The sequence below is a fragment of the Aotus nancymaae genome, unplaced genomic scaffold (assembly GCF_030222135.1).
Source record: "Aotus nancymaae isolate 86718 unplaced genomic scaffold, 86718_ANA_hifiasm-v0.15.2.pri h1tg000021l, whole genome shotgun sequence".
Classification (NCBI taxonomy): domain Eukaryota; kingdom Metazoa; phylum Chordata; class Mammalia; order Primates; family Aotidae; genus Aotus; species Aotus nancymaae.
Window position 1 is genome coordinate 20,073,307 of NW_026988433.1, and position 20,953 is coordinate 20,094,259.

General features: G+C 53.5%; 2 protein-coding genes across 4 annotated transcripts in view; one reads left to right on the forward strand and one right to left on the reverse strand.

Annotated features, from left to right (window-relative positions):
- The window catches only part of RASAL1 (RAS protein activator like 1), a 38,088-nt gene extending 35,410 nt beyond the window's left edge, over window positions 1–2,678 (forward strand). For all 3 annotated transcript variants that reach the window (XM_012469028.2, XM_064379790.1, XM_012469029.2), the window contains one exon: window positions 236–2,678. In XM_012469028.2, coding sequence (XP_012324451.2) covers window positions 236–375 — 140 coding nt within the window. In that variant the 3' untranslated portion in view covers window positions 376–2,678. The remainder of the gene's footprint in view (window positions 1–235) is intronic.
- DTX1 (deltex E3 ubiquitin ligase 1) overlaps window positions 2,274–20,953 on the reverse strand; it is a 40,054-nt gene continuing 21,374 nt past the window's right edge. The window contains exons 3-9 of the mRNA XM_021675507.2: window positions 7,072–7,133; window positions 6,600–6,761; window positions 6,222–6,283; window positions 5,421–5,579; window positions 5,164–5,325; window positions 4,947–5,036; window positions 2,274–3,579 (exon numbers count right to left, since the gene is read on the reverse strand). Of these exons, the coding sequence (XP_021531182.2) occupies window positions 3,355–3,579; window positions 4,947–5,036; window positions 5,164–5,325; window positions 5,421–5,579; window positions 6,222–6,283; window positions 6,600–6,761; window positions 7,072–7,133 (922 nt within the window). The 3' untranslated portion in view covers window positions 2,274–3,354. The remainder of the gene's footprint in view (window positions 3,580–4,946; window positions 5,037–5,163; window positions 5,326–5,420; window positions 5,580–6,221; window positions 6,284–6,599; window positions 6,762–7,071; window positions 7,134–20,953) is intronic.

Sequence of the window (20,953 nt, forward strand, 5' to 3'; positions counted from 1 at the left end):
GTCAAGGAGGTCCCTTTGAACTCACAGGCACTGCCCCACTGTCTGCCAAGCACACCCCTATGTCCTCCCGTTTCCAGTCTATCATCGGGCCATGGGGCTGTGTGGGGGCACCCTCAATGATTTTAGGGTTCTCAGGGCACAAGGCACATCTGCAGCATGAGAAGCCATAGGGTTGGGGTTACAGCAGCCTGCCCTGGACTGGCTGAGTCCCTGTGGCCTCTTGTCTCCCTCCTAGGGGCCTGTCCTGAGGTCCTGGCCCGGCAGAGAGCAGCAGCTGCCCGCCTGCTGGAGGTGCTCGCAGACCTGGATCATGCCCACGAGGAGTTCCAGCAGCAAGAGCGAAGGAAGGCGGCCCTGGGCCCCCTTGGCCCCTGAGGAAATGCCAGAGCCAGCCTGGAAGGAGGAGCAAGGAGCTGGGAGGGCTCTCCGCAGCGCATCCTGCCTCAGAAGTCTCCTCGTATGTCTTTGATCCTGTGGTTTGGAGGCTCCCAGAGACATGCCTAGTCCTGTGTGCCTAGAGTCCAGAACTCAGGGCATAGAAGCCCTTTGCCAGGGGCCAGCCTTACGCTGAGTGAACCTCGTTTTCTGGGTTGTTTCAGACTGGAGTGGACAGGATAAGGAACCCGACTTATTTGACTGAGACTGGGGTCTCTGCTTCACCAAACTGGCCTCTATCCATACCAAGGAGGCCAGCCTGACCCTGAGCTGCTGGATACAGCTGGACCTGAATTCCTGATGCCCATGTGATGTTGTTGCCCTAGATAGGCACTAAATGGGCTCACCCCTTCCTGTTTTTGTGTCTGCTAATCTCTGTAACCTCACTGATTCTTCTGTACCCTGCCCTAGGCCTAGGACCCCAACCACAAGCTTCCAGAATCAGGTACCCTCAGGCAGGACCAGGGCCAAGTGGGGATCCAGTGTGCCACACTCAGACCCCTGGAACCTGGGAAACCTTGGGCCAGGCTCTTTGTCTCTCTTTGAGTCTCAGATTACCCTGTATAAAAAGAGGAGGGACAGTCTAGATGTGTGGTTTTCAAACTGGATTGCAATGAGGTAGTCCAGGAGCCAGGGAGGAGTTTCTCTGGCTGTGGGCCAAAGACCACCGACTGGAATTTCTGCTAGAAACGCAGGTTTCTGAGGCCCAGCCAGCTACTGACTCAGAATCTGAGGGTATATGCAGGCAAGAATCAGGGTTCTCTAACAGGTTCCGTAGGTCATGTGAATGAACAACAGCTTTGAGGACCACAGGCCTGGGGAGTGGGCAAGTTAATTTAATTTTATTTTGAGAGTCAGGGGCCTCACTCTGTGCCTCAGGCTGCAGCACAGTGGCATGATCACAGATCACTGCAGCCGCAAACTCGTGCACCTCAATGATCCTCCCACGTCAGCCTCCAGAGCAGCTGCGACTACAGGTGCAAGCCACCACACCCGGCTACTTTTTAAATTTTTGTAGAGATGGGGGGTCTCACTATGTTGCCCAGGCTGGTCTCAAACTCCTGGAGTCAAATGAGCCTCCCGCCTTGGCCTCCTTAGTTGCTGGGATTACAGGTGTGAGCCACGGTGCCTGGTTTGCAATTTTATATGCCAGGGTTTGGGTTGAGGTTTTTGTCTGAGAATGAACCACAGAGTACAAATGTTTGGGAACACGTGACTGGCAGAACTGGAAGGGCCTCCAAGGACTCATTTCTGGTGTTGTGTCACTAGAGGGTGGGACAGAAACCAAAGCCTTCCTGGCAGGGGATCAAGTGGACCAGGAAAGACACGGCGCTATCCCGAGGGTGGCCAGCAGGGGTTGCCCGAAGCCGCGGCGTCCACCAGAGCTGCAGGGGCGACTCGGCAGTTTGCAGAGGCTGATTTACGGCTTGTGCATCCTGGGGTCCATCCTTGTCTTTCCCTAGCTAGAACCTGACCCTCCTCTGCTTACGAGCTCTGAGATCCCGATGGGCTCATCACAGTGTCTCCCTGCTCCTCCATATCCTCCCCAAGGCTCCCAGCTCTTGCCCTGAGTTCCTTGTTTCTTGTCATTCTGCCAGGGAGCAGATGTGTGCATTGCCTTGTGCTCTTGTGAAAGAGAAGGCTACTTTCACCTCTGCATTCTTGGAGACTCGGACTAGGAGGTCTGCCACTGCTCCACCGCCCCCACCCCTTCCAGCCTTCCGCAATGGCCCTGAAGTTGCCATTCTCTTGCAAGCCATCACTCCCCAACAGGGCTGACTGTAGCCCCCAGGAACAGAGCCACCCACCCCTCTCTTGGCAGGAAAAGACCAGGCGAGGAGGAGAAAGACCATTTATTTCTCCACCCACAGTGGGACTGGTAGGTTTTGAAAAGAGCAATCGCTGGCATCCCTTTAAATCTTGGCTGACTCCCACCGTGGCAGCCAATCACCAGAGGCGGAGCTGGTGAGTTGCCTGGGCAACGGGCCCCTGGTTGGCCGGAGACGATTAGCCACCCCACTGCCCACTCCTAATGAAAGGGAAATTGACTCTCTGCTGTCCACTCTGCTTTAAAATGCACGGGACCAAACTCGGCCTCCTTCTCTCATTCCGGAAGCCAGAAGCGCCAACCTTTGGCTTTCAAAATTGGGAGCAATTTGGTGGAGAGGATGGGGTAGGGAGGACAGGAGAACAGTGCCTTTACCTGGGACAGACAGAAGGCCTGGAGATGGGAAGGGAGGAGATCAGAGTCCAGAGAGATGAACAGGCACAAACACAAAACCAGGTCCCTCTAGTCCCCAGCCGCGCTGGCCATCCTTTTGTAGAACTGCTCAGTCATCTGGGGCTTCCACCCCATGGGCCCACAATTGCCCAATCAGTGGGTGGCAGAGACAAGTGATGACATGGAATGGGTGAGGCGTGGGGGGTACACTGCGTTTCCCAAGTCCCTCTTTGCTCCCAGAAGCCTGGTAGGCCCCTAAGGGTTTGCCCTGCATCCTCCAGTTCGAAGACAAGCCTGTACAGATGCAACCGAGACACAGATGGGGATCCACACCGGGGGTCACGGGGTCCTTCTGTCTCTTCTCTTCCAGCCTGGGGGCAAGTAGAGGCACGTGGGTGTGCGTGCATGAGTTCAACAGGACACGTGTGTTTGTGTGTGAGGGGGCGGGTCTCTGTCTTTTCAGTAGGGAGGTTTCCGGTAATCTCTGCTCAGCCCTCTCCAGGAGCTATGATTCAGAGCCAGCTTGACATGCCATCTCTCTTCATCCCAGCTGCCACCAGGCAGGTCCCCTGAATGGCTGCGGCTCCTTCCGCAGGCTCCTCCCCAGCCCTGAACATGGGCCACCAGGACACACCTGGTGGAGGAGGCATTTGCCGGACCAGGGGCAAAGCAGGAGGGAAGATGGGCGGCCTGGGGCCTCAGGCCTTGGCTGCAGCCTCGGATACGCCCTGGGCTGTGAGCTCGGCCAGCACGTTGTCTAGGTAGCTAGCGTCCGGGTAGCCGTGGCCCGTGAGGTTGGATCCAAACTCGGTCTTGTGGTGGATCTCGTTCCACACCACGGTGTCTGACTCGCCCGTGGTATTGGACGTGCCGATGGTGAAGATGAGTCTTCTCTCCCAGGCCGTGATGAGCAGCCGCAGCACCTGGGGGGTAGGGAGATGGTGGGGCCGGTCGCAGGTCACAGGTAGCTTCCAGCCTACCAGCCTGAGCCTCCCTCCCTCCCTCCCCTGCCACATCATGGCTATGGCTGCCTTATGGCTCCGTCCATAGGAACCAACTATGTAATGCCGGCTTGGCCATTTCCTTTACATTTGTATTTCCTGAACTGCCAGTAAAAGCTATTTCCAAGTTATTTATGTTTTTTTTCTTTTCTTTTCTTTCTTTTCTTTTTTTTGAGGCAAGGTCTGGCTGTGTTGCCCAGGCTGGAATGCAGCAGCACGACCAAAGCTCACTGCAGCATTGAACTCCTGGGCTCCAGCAATCCTCCCACATCAGCCTCCCCTGTAGCTGCGACTATAGGCGGGCACCATCAAGCCCAGCTAAAATTATAAACTTTTGAGAGAGACGGAGTCTCACTATGTTGCCCAGGTTGGTCTCAAATTCCTGGCCTCAAGTGATCCTCCCACCTCGGCCTCCCCAAGTGCTGGGATTACAGTTGTATGCCATTGCACTTGCCTTGCCTGTTTCTTTCTTTCTTTCTTTTTTTATTTTTATTTTTCCAAGACAGATTCTTGCTCTGTCACCCAGGATGGAGTGCAGTGGCACGATCTCAGTTCACTGCAACCTCTGCCTTGTGGGTTCAATCAATTCTCCTGCCTCAGCCTCCAGACTAGCTGGGACTATTGGCACATGCCACCACGTCCAACTAATTTTTTGTAGTTTTAGTAGAGATGGGGTTTCACCTGTTGGCCAGGCTGGTCTTGAACTCCTGACCCTGTGATCCACCTGCCTCGGCCTCCCAAAGTGCTGGGATTACAGGCGTGAGCCACTGCATTCAGCCCTGACTTTTTTTTCTGGGGTGAAGAAAGCACCTGGCGGCTCTCTGCCCTATTTAGTTTGAACTGAATACTGAATTAAAGAGCCACTTGTAAATTAGTTACTAACATTCAAAAGCCTAGAGATTTCCCATGAAAATCTGGCTTTCTGGCTGCTCTTGAAAAGCAGAAACTCAAATCAGATGACTTGTAGTGTGGTGGTGAGAGCTTGAACTGCCTGGGCTCAAATCCCAGCTCCGTCACTTAGTTTCTGTGTGACCTTGGGCAAGTGACTTGCCCCCTCTGAAGCCTTGCATCTTTGTCTATGAAATGGGATGAGGACCTTGACCTCAGCGTCTCGGGAAAGGAGATAAGATGTGTGAAAGAGGTGGCCGTGGTCATTGCTGTTGGGGTGCTGGTTTTGGGAGGAAGGTGAGAGCAGGGATTGGGAATGATGGGGACCATGGGCCCAGGCTGGTGGTGGCTGGGGCCCCTGCCTGCGCCCATCTCCCGTGCCTTCACGGCTGGGCACCCACCTTCCGGCCCTTCTCGTTGTTGGGCAGATAGCAGTGGCGAGGGAAGCCTCTCGCAGTGAACTTCTTCCCCGGGTTGGGGTGCTCAGGGCCCTGCAGGGAGAGACAGGAGCAGGGATTTAGGCCACAAACCAGTGGTGGCAGGGCGGGGGAGAGTCTGGAGGAGTTGGAGGGGAATGGGGGCTGGGGGCCAGAGAGGCCAGGTGACGGGGGAGCCCACCTGGATGCCTGTGGGGATGTCGTAGACGATGCGGATGGTCTGGGTGTCAGGGAAGCCAGGCAGCGAGTGGGGGATAAGGTGGAACTCCATCTTCCCAGGCGGCTGTGTACCCGTCTTCTCTCCGTAGATGGCCTTGCAGGTGGGGCACTGCAGGCTGCCATCCTGGGCAGAGGAGGCTGGCAGTGAGTTCCCAGGGCCCTCCCCCAACCCCGCTCTGTCCCCTGCCCACTCCCCAGCCACTGTCCCACCCAACCCACCTTGTTGCCATTGGAGTACATGGCCACGAGGCACAGCAGGTGGTACATGTGGCCACAGCGGCCCAGGCGGCCTACGAGCTCAGGCCGCACACCCTTGTGCCGAAGCACACCCTCGTAGCCGGACGCTGTGACCAGCCGCTCCATGCAGATGGTGCAGTCCTGCAGGTGGGCGGAGGGGAGATTGAGGACTGGGGAGAGCAGGGCACCTACTAGGTCAGCACTGCACCTCAGCAGGTCACCATAGGCAGCAGACCACACTCTCTCTGGCACCCATTTGGCAAAGGGAGACAGGACACACCCTCTGCCCCATACATCGTTTCCCCTTTTTTTTAAGAGACAGGCTCTGTTGCCCAGGCTGGAGTGCAGCAGTGCAATCATGGCTCACTGCTGACTTGAACTCCTGGGCTCAAGGGATCCTCCGGCCTCAGCCTCCTGAGTAGCTGGGACTACAGGCATGAGCCACTGCACCCAGCCCCTTCCCATATATTGAATTTAGATATATTACAGAGGAAGATGGCTCCCTCACCACCCCCCCCAGGTGAATTAAGGACTTAACTATCAAAAGCAAAACTTAAAAATATTTAGTGGAAAATATGGGTAAAAATGACACAAAAATTCCATCATCAAAAGATGGATAAATGTGATTCTATTAAACGTAAGCACTTCTGTTCATCAAAGACCTCATAAAGAAAGTGAAGAAAGGAACAAACTAGAAGAGCTCTGTATCACCCAGAACCCAGGAGGAGGGGTGAGGGTTCCTCCCCCTCCAAGCCTGCCCCTATCCCCCACCGCCTTGCTCACCTCATCAGGTGGGTTTTTCACCTTCTGCATATATCTTCGAACCACATCCTCGGGATTCTTACCTGCAGGGACACAGTAGGGTGGGTTTGAAGGTACCCAGAGTCTATTCCTGAAGCCTTGGCTCAGAACTGGGTCAGGGGTCAGAGGGCATGGGTCAGGGTGACAAAAGTTGGCCAAGGTCAGAGGTCAAGGGTTGCTGGAGGTCAGATGCAACAGGAGCTGGTGAAAGATGGGGCCAGGGCCAGGGCCAGGAGAGCTGAGATCAGGCAATGGAAGTGAGGTCGTAAGTGCTAAGAATAAGTTGGAGACCAGGGGTCAGGGCTGTGGGCAAGGCTTAGTGGGGTTCCTCTAGGGTCAGGCAGGGCGCGGAGGGCGTACTCTTTTTGAGGTGCTTCTTCTTGGTCTTGCGGCACACCCCGGGCACGCCGGGCACGGGCTTCACGTCGCTCTTGCTCACGGGAGGCGGGTGCAGGATGGGCTTGGGGGCCCGCGTCAGGCACACGGGCAGCCCGGCGGCGCACAGCAGGATCCCGGTCATCCCTGGGGGTGCGGGGGTCAGTCAGAGGGCGGGGCGCCATCCCTGCCCAGATCCGCTACCACCGGGCCCGGGAATCCTGGAGTTCTCCGGTTGGTGAGAGGGATGCGCTCTTGGGCCCCACCCACTCAGCCCCCGCCCGCGTGAAGGGTCTTCTGCGGGCCACGCCCACCCCCTGTCCTGGGCCTGGTGGTAGGGGGCGTTTCCTCCGGGCCCCGCCCACCAGCCCATCTAGGGGGCGGGGTCACGGAGCGACAGGAGGGGCTGCCTCCCAGTGGGCCCCGCCCTTCTTTCGCGCCCTGGGCCAGACCTCACCTGCCAGGGCCGGATGGACAGGCCCAGTACCATTCAAGTTTTTCACTGGGAGTGCGGGGACCCTGCGAGGAGAAGAGAAGAGGCCGCAGCTGGACTCCAGCCCCCGACACCACGTTAGGGGTCCTGGCTTGCCTTCTGTCTCTGGCTCCTGGGCACACACACCCTAGCTTCTTTGTACCTTCCTCTGCCATCTGCAGTGACCGCCAGGAAACTCCCTTTCTACTCTGATATCCTATTATGGGGCGGGGTGTGGCCAGGACCTCCGCCCAGGTTCCAGTGGGATACACCCTTAGACTTAGTGCAGACACTTCCTCACCCCACAGCTGGCTCCTCCCTCGGGAGAAAGCTTTGGCTCTGAGGGCTCCTTTCATTGGCCGCTGTGCCTGAAACCCAACTACTAGTAGTATAGCTGTTCTAGCATCTCTCAAAGCTGGTTGGATAAAGCATTATTAATCCCATAAAACGTTCCAGGAAAGAAGGATTCAGCAATCAAGTAAGTTAGAAAACATGTTGCTGTCTCCCTCTCTGAAATTCATAGCATATCTGAGCACATTCAAGCTTCTGATAAGTCCTGCATAAGAACATATTGTTAACAATGATAAGTCCAGGTTTTCAAAAGCATTTGGTGATGAATTGTTTTCCCTTCTGGAATATTTACTGATGTCAATTTCTGTGACAAGGCACTATCCTCTCTTCAGATGAAGAGCCCCTAGGAAAAGGTCTCTTGAGTCCCCTCTTCCCCTGGCCCCCAAAAGAGCTTTGGCTTTTGGAGCCAGCCAGAGCTGCTTTCATATCTCAGTTCAACCACTAATGAGCTGGGTGACACACAGCATATCAGCTCACCTTTTGTAAGGGGTGGTCTGTAAAATGGGGATAATATGGTACTTTGTTTGCTGTGAGGATTCTGTGAAATTCTACATGTCAAGGGCCAAGCACAGTTCCTGGTTCCTAACAGATAGTAAAAGCACAGCCATTGGTATCATCACTGTTGGCTGTACAATCCTGGCTGAGCAATTTCACCTCTCTGCATCTCAGGCACTAAGTCCTGGTGTAACTTCTCTCCACCTTAGAGAGTAAACCACACAACTGCTGCAGTGATAACCTTGAACAAGTCACTAAACTTCTTGGTCCTCAGTTACCTTATCTGTAAAATGCAGAATAACACCTCCCTTATATAGTGGTTGGGAGGACTGAAGGGGAGCTTGCGGTGATGTGTGCAGTGTCTGCTGAGTCCTCATGACTTCATCCTTGTTTATGCAGGGAAACTGGTGTCCTGCTGTTGATGGGCATGGAACCCTGGCTGGATACGTTCTGATGAAGGGGGGTGTTCTGAAATCCAGGGGGCAGCCTGAAGGCCTTGGGGGATGTGCCAGGAGAGGGGGCAGGAAGGGCTGGAAGCAGTGACAGCTGGGAAGGAGCTGCAGCAGCCCCCTTGGCTCTGGCCATGCCCGTTCAGGTCACAGCCTGTCCAAGCTGTCTGGTCACCTGTCCTTGGCAGGCACAGTTGGCACCAGGAAGCATCTTCAAGCAAATGGTACCCTTGGCAGGCTTGGGCACTGCTGCAGTGGGTGTAGACACACAGACATACACACCCAGGGCACACACCATCTACACAGATACTCAGATCCAGATATACACACATACATGAAGACGACCACATAGCCTTATAATAGCCCCCTGGGGGCTATTATACTACACTCACATGTTTAAGTACACAGACACAAGCACACATAGCCCAGGGAGCACACCACAGATACGTGCACACACAGACACATACATACCAGGAGGCTCCCTCCCCATCCGTTTACTTGGGGAACACACATGCACACACCAGGTAGGCAGCACACCCTGCACTCATACACAGATACGCACAGGCACACTTCAGGGCACACCCCCCCACGAACATACATGGATTCAGATACACACACAGACACACACACACACTCACGTAATTCAGGGAACATCTCCCCACACCTACACAGAGACTTGTGCACACACAGGGACATACACAGACACACAGAGGCACACACAGGTCTCCCCTGGGAGGACACTCCGTTGGACAAGAGACGCTGGCTCATGTAGACCAGTACCACACCTGCCCCGCTGCCCCCCTCCACAGCTGCACAGAGCTGGGTAAAGCGTGTGGCAAACTCAGAGGAGTGTGCGCTGAGCCCTCACAGGCACCCGGTGCACTGCAGAACGGCCTGCCATCCACACACAGACACGCGATTCCATACTGCCGGTGGGGAAGCACTCATGTGCACTGATTCACACCACGCACAGGGGCACGGGAGGACGCGCTGACTCACCGCACTCGAGGACACATGCGCACACACTCTGACCCACGTCTCCCGACACTGACACACAGACGCTCAGCCTGGGAGGCCCACACCTGCACACATGCAGATGCACAATCACGCACGCATACAGGTACAGCGCACATGCCCCCACTTGTGGGTGCTCAGCTACACGGGCTAGCATCACTTGGCTAGGACTCCCATCCCAGATCCCTCTGAGGGCTGTGGAGCGGTCTGGAGCAGACATCTGCGTTGAGCCCCTTGAGGAGATGCTGCATGACTAAAGTCACGAAACACAGCTCCTGAGGGAGTTGGGATGGGATAGCAGGTACCCTGGGCGGCCCCTCAGGACCTGGTCAGAGGAGAAGTGGAAAGAAGGCACTGTGCCTCAGTTTCCCCAACTGTAATGGGGATAGAGTACTGTGAAGGTTAAATGTGTTAAAACATGTAAAGCTCATCATTTGGTGAAGGGATGAGAATTGAGGTGTCTTGATTTTCTTGTCTGGCACCCTGCAGGTGCTGAGTATTCATTTGACCCTTCTCAGGGTCCATCATTACCCTCCAGGACCTTCCTGAGGGGGCGGCTCTCACCACTCTAACTTCCTCCCTCACCATATTTTATAGGAACCCATGCAGGCATTTCCCCCAAGCTTCTCCTCTTCCCTGCTCATTCTTCAAGCACCTCTAGTGCAGCCACATGGGTTAAGTCTAGGTCTCCCCCACCCCTTTTTCTTCCTTTCTGTCTCACAAGAAGAAAATATTTCTTTTTTTCTCCAGGGCTACCTGTAAAATGGATGTAAAGAAAAATATTTAGCCTGCATACCACCACTGTCTGGTCTCCTATCTGTAGCAGACATCACTAATCCATCACAGCACTCCTCAAGCTTAGCTGAGTCCTCAGTACAGCTCTCCAGGCAGCTTCTATCAATCAGTAAAGCCAGTTTGCTACCCCAGGTATATATAATGTCCAAAGTCTGGCCCAGTGGCAACCCTGCTCTTGCTGAGTATTTGACCTGGGAGTTAGACAGAGGGTACCCCAGGAAAGGAAGGATTTAGATCTCAGCTGCCCTAAAACTTCTGGAACCCCTTAAGTACCACATAGCCCTAGATTACAAAAGTCAGTTTTGCTCCTGGGAAGAGCACTGTGAGTGGGGTGTCATGGTGGGGCTGTTTTTTTATTTACCCATCAGTGAGCTTGGGGGACAGCCCCAAGGTGGCCTCCAGCCTCTCTCGATCTGCAGGCCTCCTGTGAGAACCCGGGTAGCAGAGTTCCCACGAAGCCTGAGCGTGGGAGCTGCCCGGCCCCCTTTTGATGTGGCACGCGCTGTTTCCTCCAAGTCAGTGAGAACATCCTCCTGCTTGGACAAGTGACTGCTGTCTGTGGGCCTCCCGGAAGGGGAGCCGGCCTTCACCCCCAGCTCTGCCTTCTTGGGGGCCCACCTTGGCACAGGACCTGAGGAGTCCCTCAGGCTTCCCGAAATGTGCTCTGACTGGAAGGCGAGCTTGGGCCCCACTGCCTGCAAGCCTCTCTGCCTTTCTCGGCCCGTATCGGATCCCGCCTGTCTTCTGCTCTCACTCCCCCTGCAGCCCCCACCTTGCTCCCAGTAACACCTGGCCTCCTGATCTGGCCCCATCTACCCTCTGAACCTCATTCATTTCCTGCGTGTTCACCCCTCGCCCACCCCACTCCATCCACCCTGGCCTCTCTGCTCTTTCTCAAGCCCGCCAGGTACATTCCCACCCTCGGGCCTTTGCACTTGCTGAGTCTTTCCCAGGGTGCTCTTCCCAGATATCCTCACGGCGCACTCCTTCACTTAGCACAGGTCTCTGCTCAAATGTCAGCTTATCTGAGACATCTTCTCAACCACTTTGTGTAGTTATTTGTTTATAGACAGGATCTTGCTCTGTTGCCCTGGCTAGAGTGAAGTGGCTTAACCATTGCTTACTGCAGCTTTGAACTCCTGGGCTCAAGCGATCCTCCCACCTCAGCCTCTCGAGTAGGTGGGATGCTGGCACACACCACCACACCCAGCCAGCCAGCCAAACAAATAAACAAACAAACACTTTCGTGGATACAGGATCTCACTGTGTTGCCCAGGCTGGTCTGGTCTTGAACTCCTGGCCTCAAGTAGCTCTCCCTCCTCGACCTTCCAAAGTGCTGGGTTTACAGGCATAAGCCACTGCGCCTGGCCCCAATCACTTTATTTTAGAGAAGCCCATCTTTGTCCTTACCTTACTTAATTTTTTTTCATAGCACTAATCACAACCTGACATTATAAAGTCTTTAAGCATGACCAGGACCTGTGTGATCTGGCCCACCCCTGCCTCTTCTGCCAGACAAAGTTGAAGAAGAGATTTCAAATATATGAATGCATACCACTACTGTCCACCTGGCACCCACGGCAGGCATTACTAATCAATTCCGGCATGCCTTGCCACTAAGCAAAGATGCAACTTCAAAATTCTCTTCAACACAGCGCTCCAGGAAGTCACTGCCACGGTTACTTGGAGCAGAGATGGCACATGAGATAACTCTATTTGTCATTTATTTTGCAGATGATGGGACTAAAGCCCAGAGAGGGGAAATGACCTCACTAAGGTCACCCAGCTGGTCGGTGGTGCAGCTGGCACTGGGTCCTGGAGTTTCTGAGTCAGGGGCCAGGGCTGACCCCGCCAGGTTGATCTGTGGAGCCATCTGGAGTTGAGCCAGCCTTGAGAGCCCCCTGTGCTCTAGAGGTGGGCTGAACTCTGACCTGGATCCTAGAGCTGGCTCGGGCTGGGGCAGGGTGGATCAGGGCTGCCTAGGTGATCCGCTGGCTTGCTTTGGCCACCTCTCTCTCCTCTCTAGGGGTGTGAACCTGTCACCTTTCCCCTTTCAGGACTGTCTCTGCCTTGTAGCTGCCTTCTCCCCCTCTTCCCCCCACAGTCCTGGGGAACCCAACCCCTGCCCAAGTCCCCGCTGCCACCCCCACTGCAGAGACTTGAAGGATGTCATCGCAAGCCCGAGGGTACCAGGTGCCCGTGGGACCCTCCTCAGCCACTGTCTGGGGCCTTTACTCCCCTTTCCTTACCCTGGCACCTCTGTGCCTAGACAAACCTCTGAGCTTCTCTGGGCTACAGTTTCCCCTCTGTGAAATGGGACTTTTACACCCTTTAATCTCTAGAACATCTTCTAGAGATTAAAGGGTGTAAAAGTCCCCTAGAGAGACATTTTGAGGGGTGAATGGCGTTGGAAGCTCAGATTTATCTAGAGGTCTGGGGGCCGGGGGGGGTCACTGCTTTCCACCCTCCTGGTCCCCCTCAGCCCCCTGTGGGGGATGGACGGGAAGAGATGGTGGGGGGCAGGGAGGATGGGTCAGGTAGGGGAGGGGAGAGCAGGACCGGCTGTTCCCACGGCCTGGGGCAGCCACGTGCAGAAAGGAGTGTGTGTGGTTTGTTCTCCCAGGGAGCGGGGCAGGAAGTGCTTCAGGTGGGGGGTGGGGTGGGGGGAGTGTTTGGTTTGACCTTGCCGCAGCAGCGGTGAGGTGGGGTGACAGCCACTGCACACCAGGGCTAGCGGGGCAGGAAAGTGGGGGAGGGTGGGCAGCCAGGGGCCTGGTGGGGCCCTTGACTTCACAGTATACCTGTCAGTACTTTAACATTTTCAAACCCCTGAAATGTAATACTTAGGGAAGATCTGGAGAAAGAAAAAGTGGACTCTTTTAATAAAAGCATAAAATCACTGCAAGAAATTTAAAGGAAAAAAAAAAGGAAGGAAAACACCAAAGCACACCCACCACAACAAAGTCCCTTTGCCCTCTGCCTCCTGCTTCAGCTCCGCTGCGGTCTCTTCTCAGTATTCAGAGTGAGCCTGTTAAAACAGTCACACCCGTCTCTCACCACGCACAGCCCTACGGGTTCCCTTCTCAGGCAGAGCAAAAGCCAATCCTCACTGTGACCTTCCAGGCCCTGTGTGCTCTGGCGCCTTCTTCTTCTGACTTCTGTCCACTGACCACCCTGAGCCTCTCCAACCACACCCCGGCCCGCGCTGCCTGAGGGCCTTTGCAGACGCTGTTCTGCTGTCTGGGATGCTCATCCCCCAGTTCTCTGCCTGCCTTGCTTTTCTTTTTGTTTTTGAGATGGAGTTTCACTCTTGTTGCCCAGGCTGGAGTGCAATGGCTCGATCTCCCCATAACCTCTGCCTCCCAGGTTCAAGGGATTCTCCTGCCTCAGCCTCCCGAGTAGCTGGGATTACAGGTGCCTGCCACCACATCTGGCTAATTTTTTGTATTTTTAGTAGAGACAGGGGTTTCACTATGTTGGCCAGGCTGGTCTCAAACTCCTGACCTCAGGTGATCCACCCGCCTTGGCCTCCCAAAGTACTGGGATTACAGGCATGAGCCACCGCGCCCAATTTTGTATTTTTAAACAGAGACAGGGTTTTTCCATGTTGGTCAGGCTGGTCTCGAACTCCTGACCTCAAGTGATCTGCCCGCCTCAGCCATGCTGGGATTACAGGTGTGAGTGACCATGCCAGGCTTTTTTTATTTTGAGACAAGGTTTTGCTCTGTTGGGAGTGCAGTGGTGCGATCTTGGCTCACTGCAACCTTTGCCTCCTGGGCTCAAGTGGTCCTCCCACCTCAGCCTCCTGTGTAGCTGTGATTACAGGCGTGCACCACCACACCCAATTAATTCTAAATTTTTTTGTAAAGATGGAGTCTCACTATGTTGTTCAGGCTGGTCTCAAATTCCTGGGCTCAAGTGATCCTTCTGCCTTAGCCTCCCAAAGTGCTGGGATTACAGTACTTTATAATCCCAGTGTGAGCCACTGTGCCTGGCCATGCCTTGCTTTTTAACCTCCTTCCATCTTTGATCAAATGTCACCTTCTCTATGAGGCCTTTCCTTCTCATCACTCCCTACACCCCTTCTCTTCTGTGTTTTTCCTCTGTAGCAGTTACTACTTTCTACCATATTCTAGAATTAATTTATTCTGTTTCATGTTCGTCTCCCGCTAAATTGTGAGCTCCAAGAGAGCAAGGATTGTCTGTTTAGTTCACTGCTGTGTCCCCAGAGCCCCAAACAGTGCCTGGCACATAGAAGTTACTAATAAATATGGATTAATTAATTAAAAAAACCGATGAGCATATGCTATAAAGAAAGGAAAAAGAAACAGCAAACTACAGAAAAGATGACAAAGGGTTAATGCCCTTAATGAAGGAAGAGCACTTGTAAATTAATAAAGAAGCAATAAACAGCTCCAGAGAAGGATAAGCCAAAGAAATACACAAGTAACTGGCAAAAGAAGGAACCACTCATGACCAGTAAACAGGAAGAAGTTCTCAGGCTCAACTAAGAGCCAAAGGTATGGAAACATAAATGACATCTCTTTAGCAATGATCAGCTTGGCAATGTTGAACAAGTCTGATAGAGATGGGAGGGATGAGGGTGGATTTAAACGGGTGCAGGCCTGGCTGGGCACTGCGGCTCATGTTCATAATCCCAGCACTTTGGGAGGCCGAGGCAGGTAGATTGCTTGAGGTCAGGAGTTCGGGACCAACCTGACAAACATGGTGAAACCCTGTCTCTAAAAAAATATAAAAAATTAGCCCGGTTGTCGGCACATGCCTGTAACCCCAGCTACTTGGGAGGCTGAGGCACAAGTATTGCTTGAGCCTGGGAGGCACAGGTTGCAGTGAGCAGAGATCTCGCCACTGCATTCCAAGCTGGACAACAGAGCAAGACTCCATCCCACCCTCCCCCAAAAAAGCTACAGGCCTGATAAATCCTTTGATTTATCATTGATAAGTGCTTTGACATCTGGCTTCATGATGGACTCTGTGGGCCTGTGTTGCCAGTCCCATTTCACAGATGCAAAAACTGAAGACCAGAGAGGGAGATGAGCTCAGCCAGGGTCACACAGGAATCAGGACAGGGCTTCTGGGACCATGATCTGAAACAGCACAGGCTGGCTGGAGACGGGGCATCCCTAATACCCTGGTCAACTTGGGTTTTTGAATCTGAGTCCTAATTGTGTTACCTTGTGGAAATGTCTTAGTCTTTTGGAGCCTCAGTTTCCTCACTTGAAAAATGAGGATTATAGGACCTGCCAATGTTGAGTATCTGTGAGAATTAAGAGAGACATGCACGTAAATGGCCAGACACAATGGCTCATGCCAGTAATCCCAGGGCATTGGGAGGCCAAGGCAGGAGGATTGCTTGAGCTGGGAATTTGAGACCAGCCTGAGCAACATTGTGAGACCCTGTCTCTACGAAAATAAAAAATTAGTTAGGTGGGGTGGTGCACGCCTCTAGTCTCAGCTATTAAGAGGCTCAGTTGGGAGGATTGCTTGAGCCCAGGAGGCCTAAGTTGCAGTGAGCTATAATTGTGCCACTGCACTCCAGGCTGGGTGACAGAGTGAGACCCTGTCTCACACACACACACACACACACACACCCCCCACACACATGCTATGAAATGGAGAGGCGGGGTCATAGGGTGCGCTCAATAGATGGAAACAGGCCTGCAGCTATCCCTGTCCTCCCTCCCACCACGTGGGGTGGAAACTCTGAGTGTGGTTCCTCTGCCCCACAGCTGTGTTCCAAAGCACTGGACACTTACCCCTCGGGGGACAGGGCGGATCTTCCCCACCCCCGCATGTCCCCCAGGGCTAGGCTGCCAGCTGGCTCCCTGCCCTGTTACAGGGGCAAGTGGAAAAAACCCTGGCCAGGTGGATGCTCTGCCCCCACTGGCTGTGTGACCCTAGATGAGCCAATCCCCCTTTCTGGGCCTCCTTCCCTGTTGTCCATCCAGGGGTGAGATGAGGATGGAGGTGAGGACATTGGCAATCTCTGCAGAGGCCACACCCCCGTTGCATGCTGATCCTTGCTGAGTCTGCCCATGTGAGAGGTGGTGGTTTTAGCTCTGCCTGACAGATGGAGAAACTGAGGCTAGAGAGGCCAAGCCCCAAGTGGGTCCAAGGTCACCTGACCTGTAAAGGGCTGGGGATCTGTCTGAGTCCAGCAAGGGAGAGAAGGAGGGTGGAGAGGAGGAAGCCAGGGAAGGGAAGAGAGTGATTGAGAGGAAGAAGCAGAAGACAGAGACAGACAGAGAGAGCGGGACACAGAGCGACAAAGAGACACGGGAAGACTGAAAGAGACCAAGACACACAGAGGTATCGTTTGGTGCAAAAATATTGTGGTTTTTGCCATTAAAAGTATTGTCATTCGGCCAGGCATGGTAGTTCACGCCTGTAATCCTAACACTTTGGGAGGCCGAGGTGGGTGGATCACTTGAGGTCAGGCATTCAAGACCAGCCTGGCTAACATGGCAAAACTCCATCTCTACTAAAAATACAAAAATTAGCCAGGTGTGGTGGCAGGTGCCTGTAATCCCAGCTACTCAGGAGTCGGAGGCAGGAGAATCACTTGAACCTGGGAGGTGAATGTTGCAGTGAGCTGAGATTGCACCACTGTACTCCAGCCTGGGTGACAGAGCAAGACTCTGTTTCAAAAAAAAAAAAAAGAAAAAAAGAGTATTGGTAAATTATAAAAGGGGAGACACACAGAGACATTGTTACAGGCTGAGCTATGTCCCACAGAAGTCATGTGTTGAAATCTTAACCCCCAGGACCTCAGAATGCTACTGTATTTACAGATAGGGTTTTTAAAGAGGTAATTAAGTTAAAATAAGGTCAGTAGGATGGCTCTAATCCTATAGGACTGGTGCCCTTCTAAGAAGAGGCCATTATAACACAGACAGGTACAGAGGGAAGACCACATGAGGACACAGGGAGAAGATGCCATCTACAAGTTGAGGAGAGAGGCCTCAGAAGGGACCAACCTGCGACACCTGGATCCCAGACTTCTAGTCTCAAGAGCGTGAGAGAGAGAGAATACTCTTCTGTGGTTTCAGCCGTCCAGTCTGTGGTACTTTGTTTCGGCTGCCCTAGCAAATTAATACAGACTTAAAGTCATAGAGACAGGCCAGGCGCTATGGCTTACGCCTATAATCCCAGCACTTTTGGAGGCTGAGGTGGGCGGATGCTTGAGGCCAGGAGTTCGAGACCAGCCTGGGCAACATAGTGAGATCCTGTCTCTACAAAAAATTTTACAAAGTTAGCTAGGTGTGGTGGTGTGTGCCTGTAGTTCCAGCTACTTGGGAGGCTGAATTGGGAGGACTGCTTGAGGCCAGAAGTTTGAGGTTGCTGGGAGCTAGGATTGCATCATTGCACTCCAGCCTCAGCAACAGAGCGAGGCCTGTCTCTAAAAACAAAAGAAAATGAAGGCATAGAAACAAAGAGACCAGGGTGGGGAGGTCTGGAAGGGGGTTGGGGACCACGGTGACAGTGGGTAGGCCTGTCTGCCTGGCTCCACAGAGACCCCCCACCTCCACCCCTTTCCCCTCATAGGCTGCACGTGGGCCTCGGCTGTCTCAGCAATGGGAAGCTTTAGGCAGGAGAAGCCAGGGTCTGCCACCCCCCATCTTCCTTCCTCCTACTCCCCTTCCCCAGCAACAGGCTCTGAGGGTCTTGTGAGCCAGGGGGATTTTTCCCAGGGGGTTTCTTGGAGTTGGGGACTTTAAGCTGGGCTTGTTTGGCTGGGGAGGGTCAGTTAAAGGGGCTGGAGTGAGGCTGGCAGAATCTGTGCAGGTGGGGAAGGATGAGGAAGTTCTGGGGAAGTTTCCCCCACCACACATCTCCTGTTTTCTAGGCCAGTGTCTGGGCTCAGGGAGGGTCAGAAACAGTCCCCAAGTGGAGGGGCAGGAGAAATGATGTTGGCTGCGGGGAAGGGGCACGTGGCTGGAGACAACAGAGCTCTGGCAGGTGTTTAATGATCTGAACCCCCATAGAGAAACCTTCCTTTTCACTACAGCCCTCTAGAGCTCAAGCACAGTCTATAGCTCCCCACTGATGGAAGCATCAAGCCCAGGCTTCTCTGAGGCTGCCCAACCTGGCCCTGTACCCTCATTTGGGAAAAAGTTTCAGCCCCCACTGCTCCCGAAGGGCGCCTCTATCCCTGGTGGTCTCCAGAACCTTCTGGATTCATTCCTACCTCTGCCCCTGTGCACCAGCAGTGCCCTGCCTGGGGTGCCCTTCTTTTGGCTGGCGCCTCTCACTCCAGCCCTCCCCACACCTCTAGCCCTTCCCCGAACACACCACGCCCTCTGAGCCTCCCTGAAGTTGCTCATGCTGTTCCCTCGGCCTGGAACAGCCGTTCTCCACATCCGGCCACCTCCTCAGAGGGATCTTCGCTGAACTCCCACATCACCCTGTCCCACTAGCTCCCCAGCACTTCTGTCTCGCTCCAGAGATCGTGACCATTTACTCTTTACTCCCTGTCTCCCCATCTGTCTGCGTGCCCTGGGAGGACACGGGCCTTGTCTGTCTTGTTCAGCTCTGTGGATACACACCCACAGTACATGTGGAGAATTAACACTGGGCCATGAAAGCTGAGTAATTTTCAGCCTGCTCTAGAACAGTAGCTTTCAAATCTGTCTCTCTCTCTTTTTATTTTTTTATTTTTTGAGACAGAGTCTCACTCTGTCACTCAGGCCAGAGGGCGGTGGCGTGATCTCAGCTCACTGCAACCTCCACCTCCCAGGTTCAAGTAATCCTCCCACCCTAGCCTCCCGAGTACAGGCATACACCACCATACCCAGCTAATTTTAGTATTTTTAGGAGAGATGGGGTTTCACCATGTTGGCCAGTCTGGTCTCGAACTCCTGGCTTCAAGTGATCCGCCCACCATGGCCTCCCAAGTGAGTCACTATGCCTGGACTCAACTATTTCATCAGTGACTAAGAAATTCATTTCACCTGGCAACCTATTAAACCTATGCAGAGATGACGCAAAACATTCATGGAGCAATTTTTTTTTTTTTTTTTTTGAGGCAGGGTCTTGCTCTATCTCAGGCTACAGTGCAGTGGTATGAGCGTAGGTCACCGCAGCCTTGACCTATTGGGCTCAAGTGATCCTCTTGCCTCAACCTTCTGAGTAACTGGAACTACAAGCACACACCACCCTGCCTGGCTAATTTTCTGTTATTGTTGGAGAGATGGAGTCCTGCTGTGTTGCCCAGGCTTTTCTTGAACTCCTGGACTCAAATGATCTGCTCACTTCAGTCTCCCAAAGTGCTGGGATTACAGGCATGAGCCGCTGTGCCCAGCCTTCATGTAACAATTCTTATTTTTACTCTGTATTCCACATGCCTATTCTACTCTACTTCTATTCTATTCCAAGAAAATGCTGGCTACAATCTTCTGATTTCCAGTCTACTTGCGGGTTACAAGAACACTGACCCAGAGAGAGGGTTCTCAAATTCTTACTGCGGAGGTCTCTGGAATTTTCCTGGTTCTGTCCCCTCCCACACCTCCTCTGGCTTGTCATTCTAGGACCCACTCTACTGTCATTCTGGGTTTTTTCTTCAATTCCCTCAAGTCTCCTCTGTGTTGGCACTAGGCCTGCCCTAGGCTGAGGTCACACGGGATGCACCTCTGTGTGTCCCCATGCCCCTTTCCTCCGAGAGGAATGAAAAGGTGGAAAAGGCGAAGGGAAGGGTGAGGCAGGCAGGTGGTGGTGGCCCTGAAGCGTCCCTGGAAAATTACAGCTCCCCGCCCTCTATGCCAACCCTCCTCCTGGAGAGCAAAAGTTGTCCTAACAACCATGGCTGAACTACTGCCAGTGTAGACGCTGTGTTCAGGTTCACAGAGTTTTCACACGGTGGGAAGATCTGCCCCCATTTGACAGATGACGAAACTGAGGCTCAAGGAAGGAAAGGGACTCGTCCTAGATTTCCCAGCTCAGAAGTGTCCAAGAGCAGGATGGGCATGGCAGCTTATGCCTGTAATCCCAGCACTTTGGGAGGTCGAGGCGGGCAGATCACTTGAGGTCAGGAGTTCAAGACAAGCCTGGGCAACATAATGAAACCCAGTCTCCACTAAAAATACAAAAAAAAAAAAAAGTAGCCAGGCATGGTGGTGTGCACCTGTGGTCCCAGTTAGGAGGCTGAGGCAGGAGAATTGCTTGAAACTGGGAGGTGGAGTACAGTGAGCTGAGATCGTGCTATTGCACTCCAGCCTGGGTGACAGAGTGAAACTGTGTCTCAAAAAAAAAAAAAAAGAAGTGGCCAAGAGAGGATTTGAACTCAGGAAGTCAGACTCTCAAAGTTATAAAAGATGAATAGGGCTGCCTAGTTCAGGGTCCTGACCTTTCCTTTTCCCAGGCCTTAGTTGCCCATAATAAAAGGGGTGACCTGGATGCGGTGACCCCAAAGGTCACATCCAGATCTGAGCTTTGGTGATCTCTGGCCATTATTATCAATTCCCTGGCCATGCCATGGTGATTGAAGCACAGTTGGTTTGCGGGGCCTCTCTTCCTCTTGTGGGCCACAGTCCACACCCCCCTGGTCTTTTCTCTTCTGGTCTGTGCCAAGTTCAAGGTCTTTGATCTTTCCTCTCATTGCCACCCCACAGGGCTTGGTCCTCGCTCAGACGGACTGAACCTGGGGTCCAGTGTGGGCACCCAACAGCAGCTCACTGGGCCACTATCCTGGGGTCTGTGACATCTTAACCCAAGAATCTCCAAACTTGATATGAGCTGGGATAAAA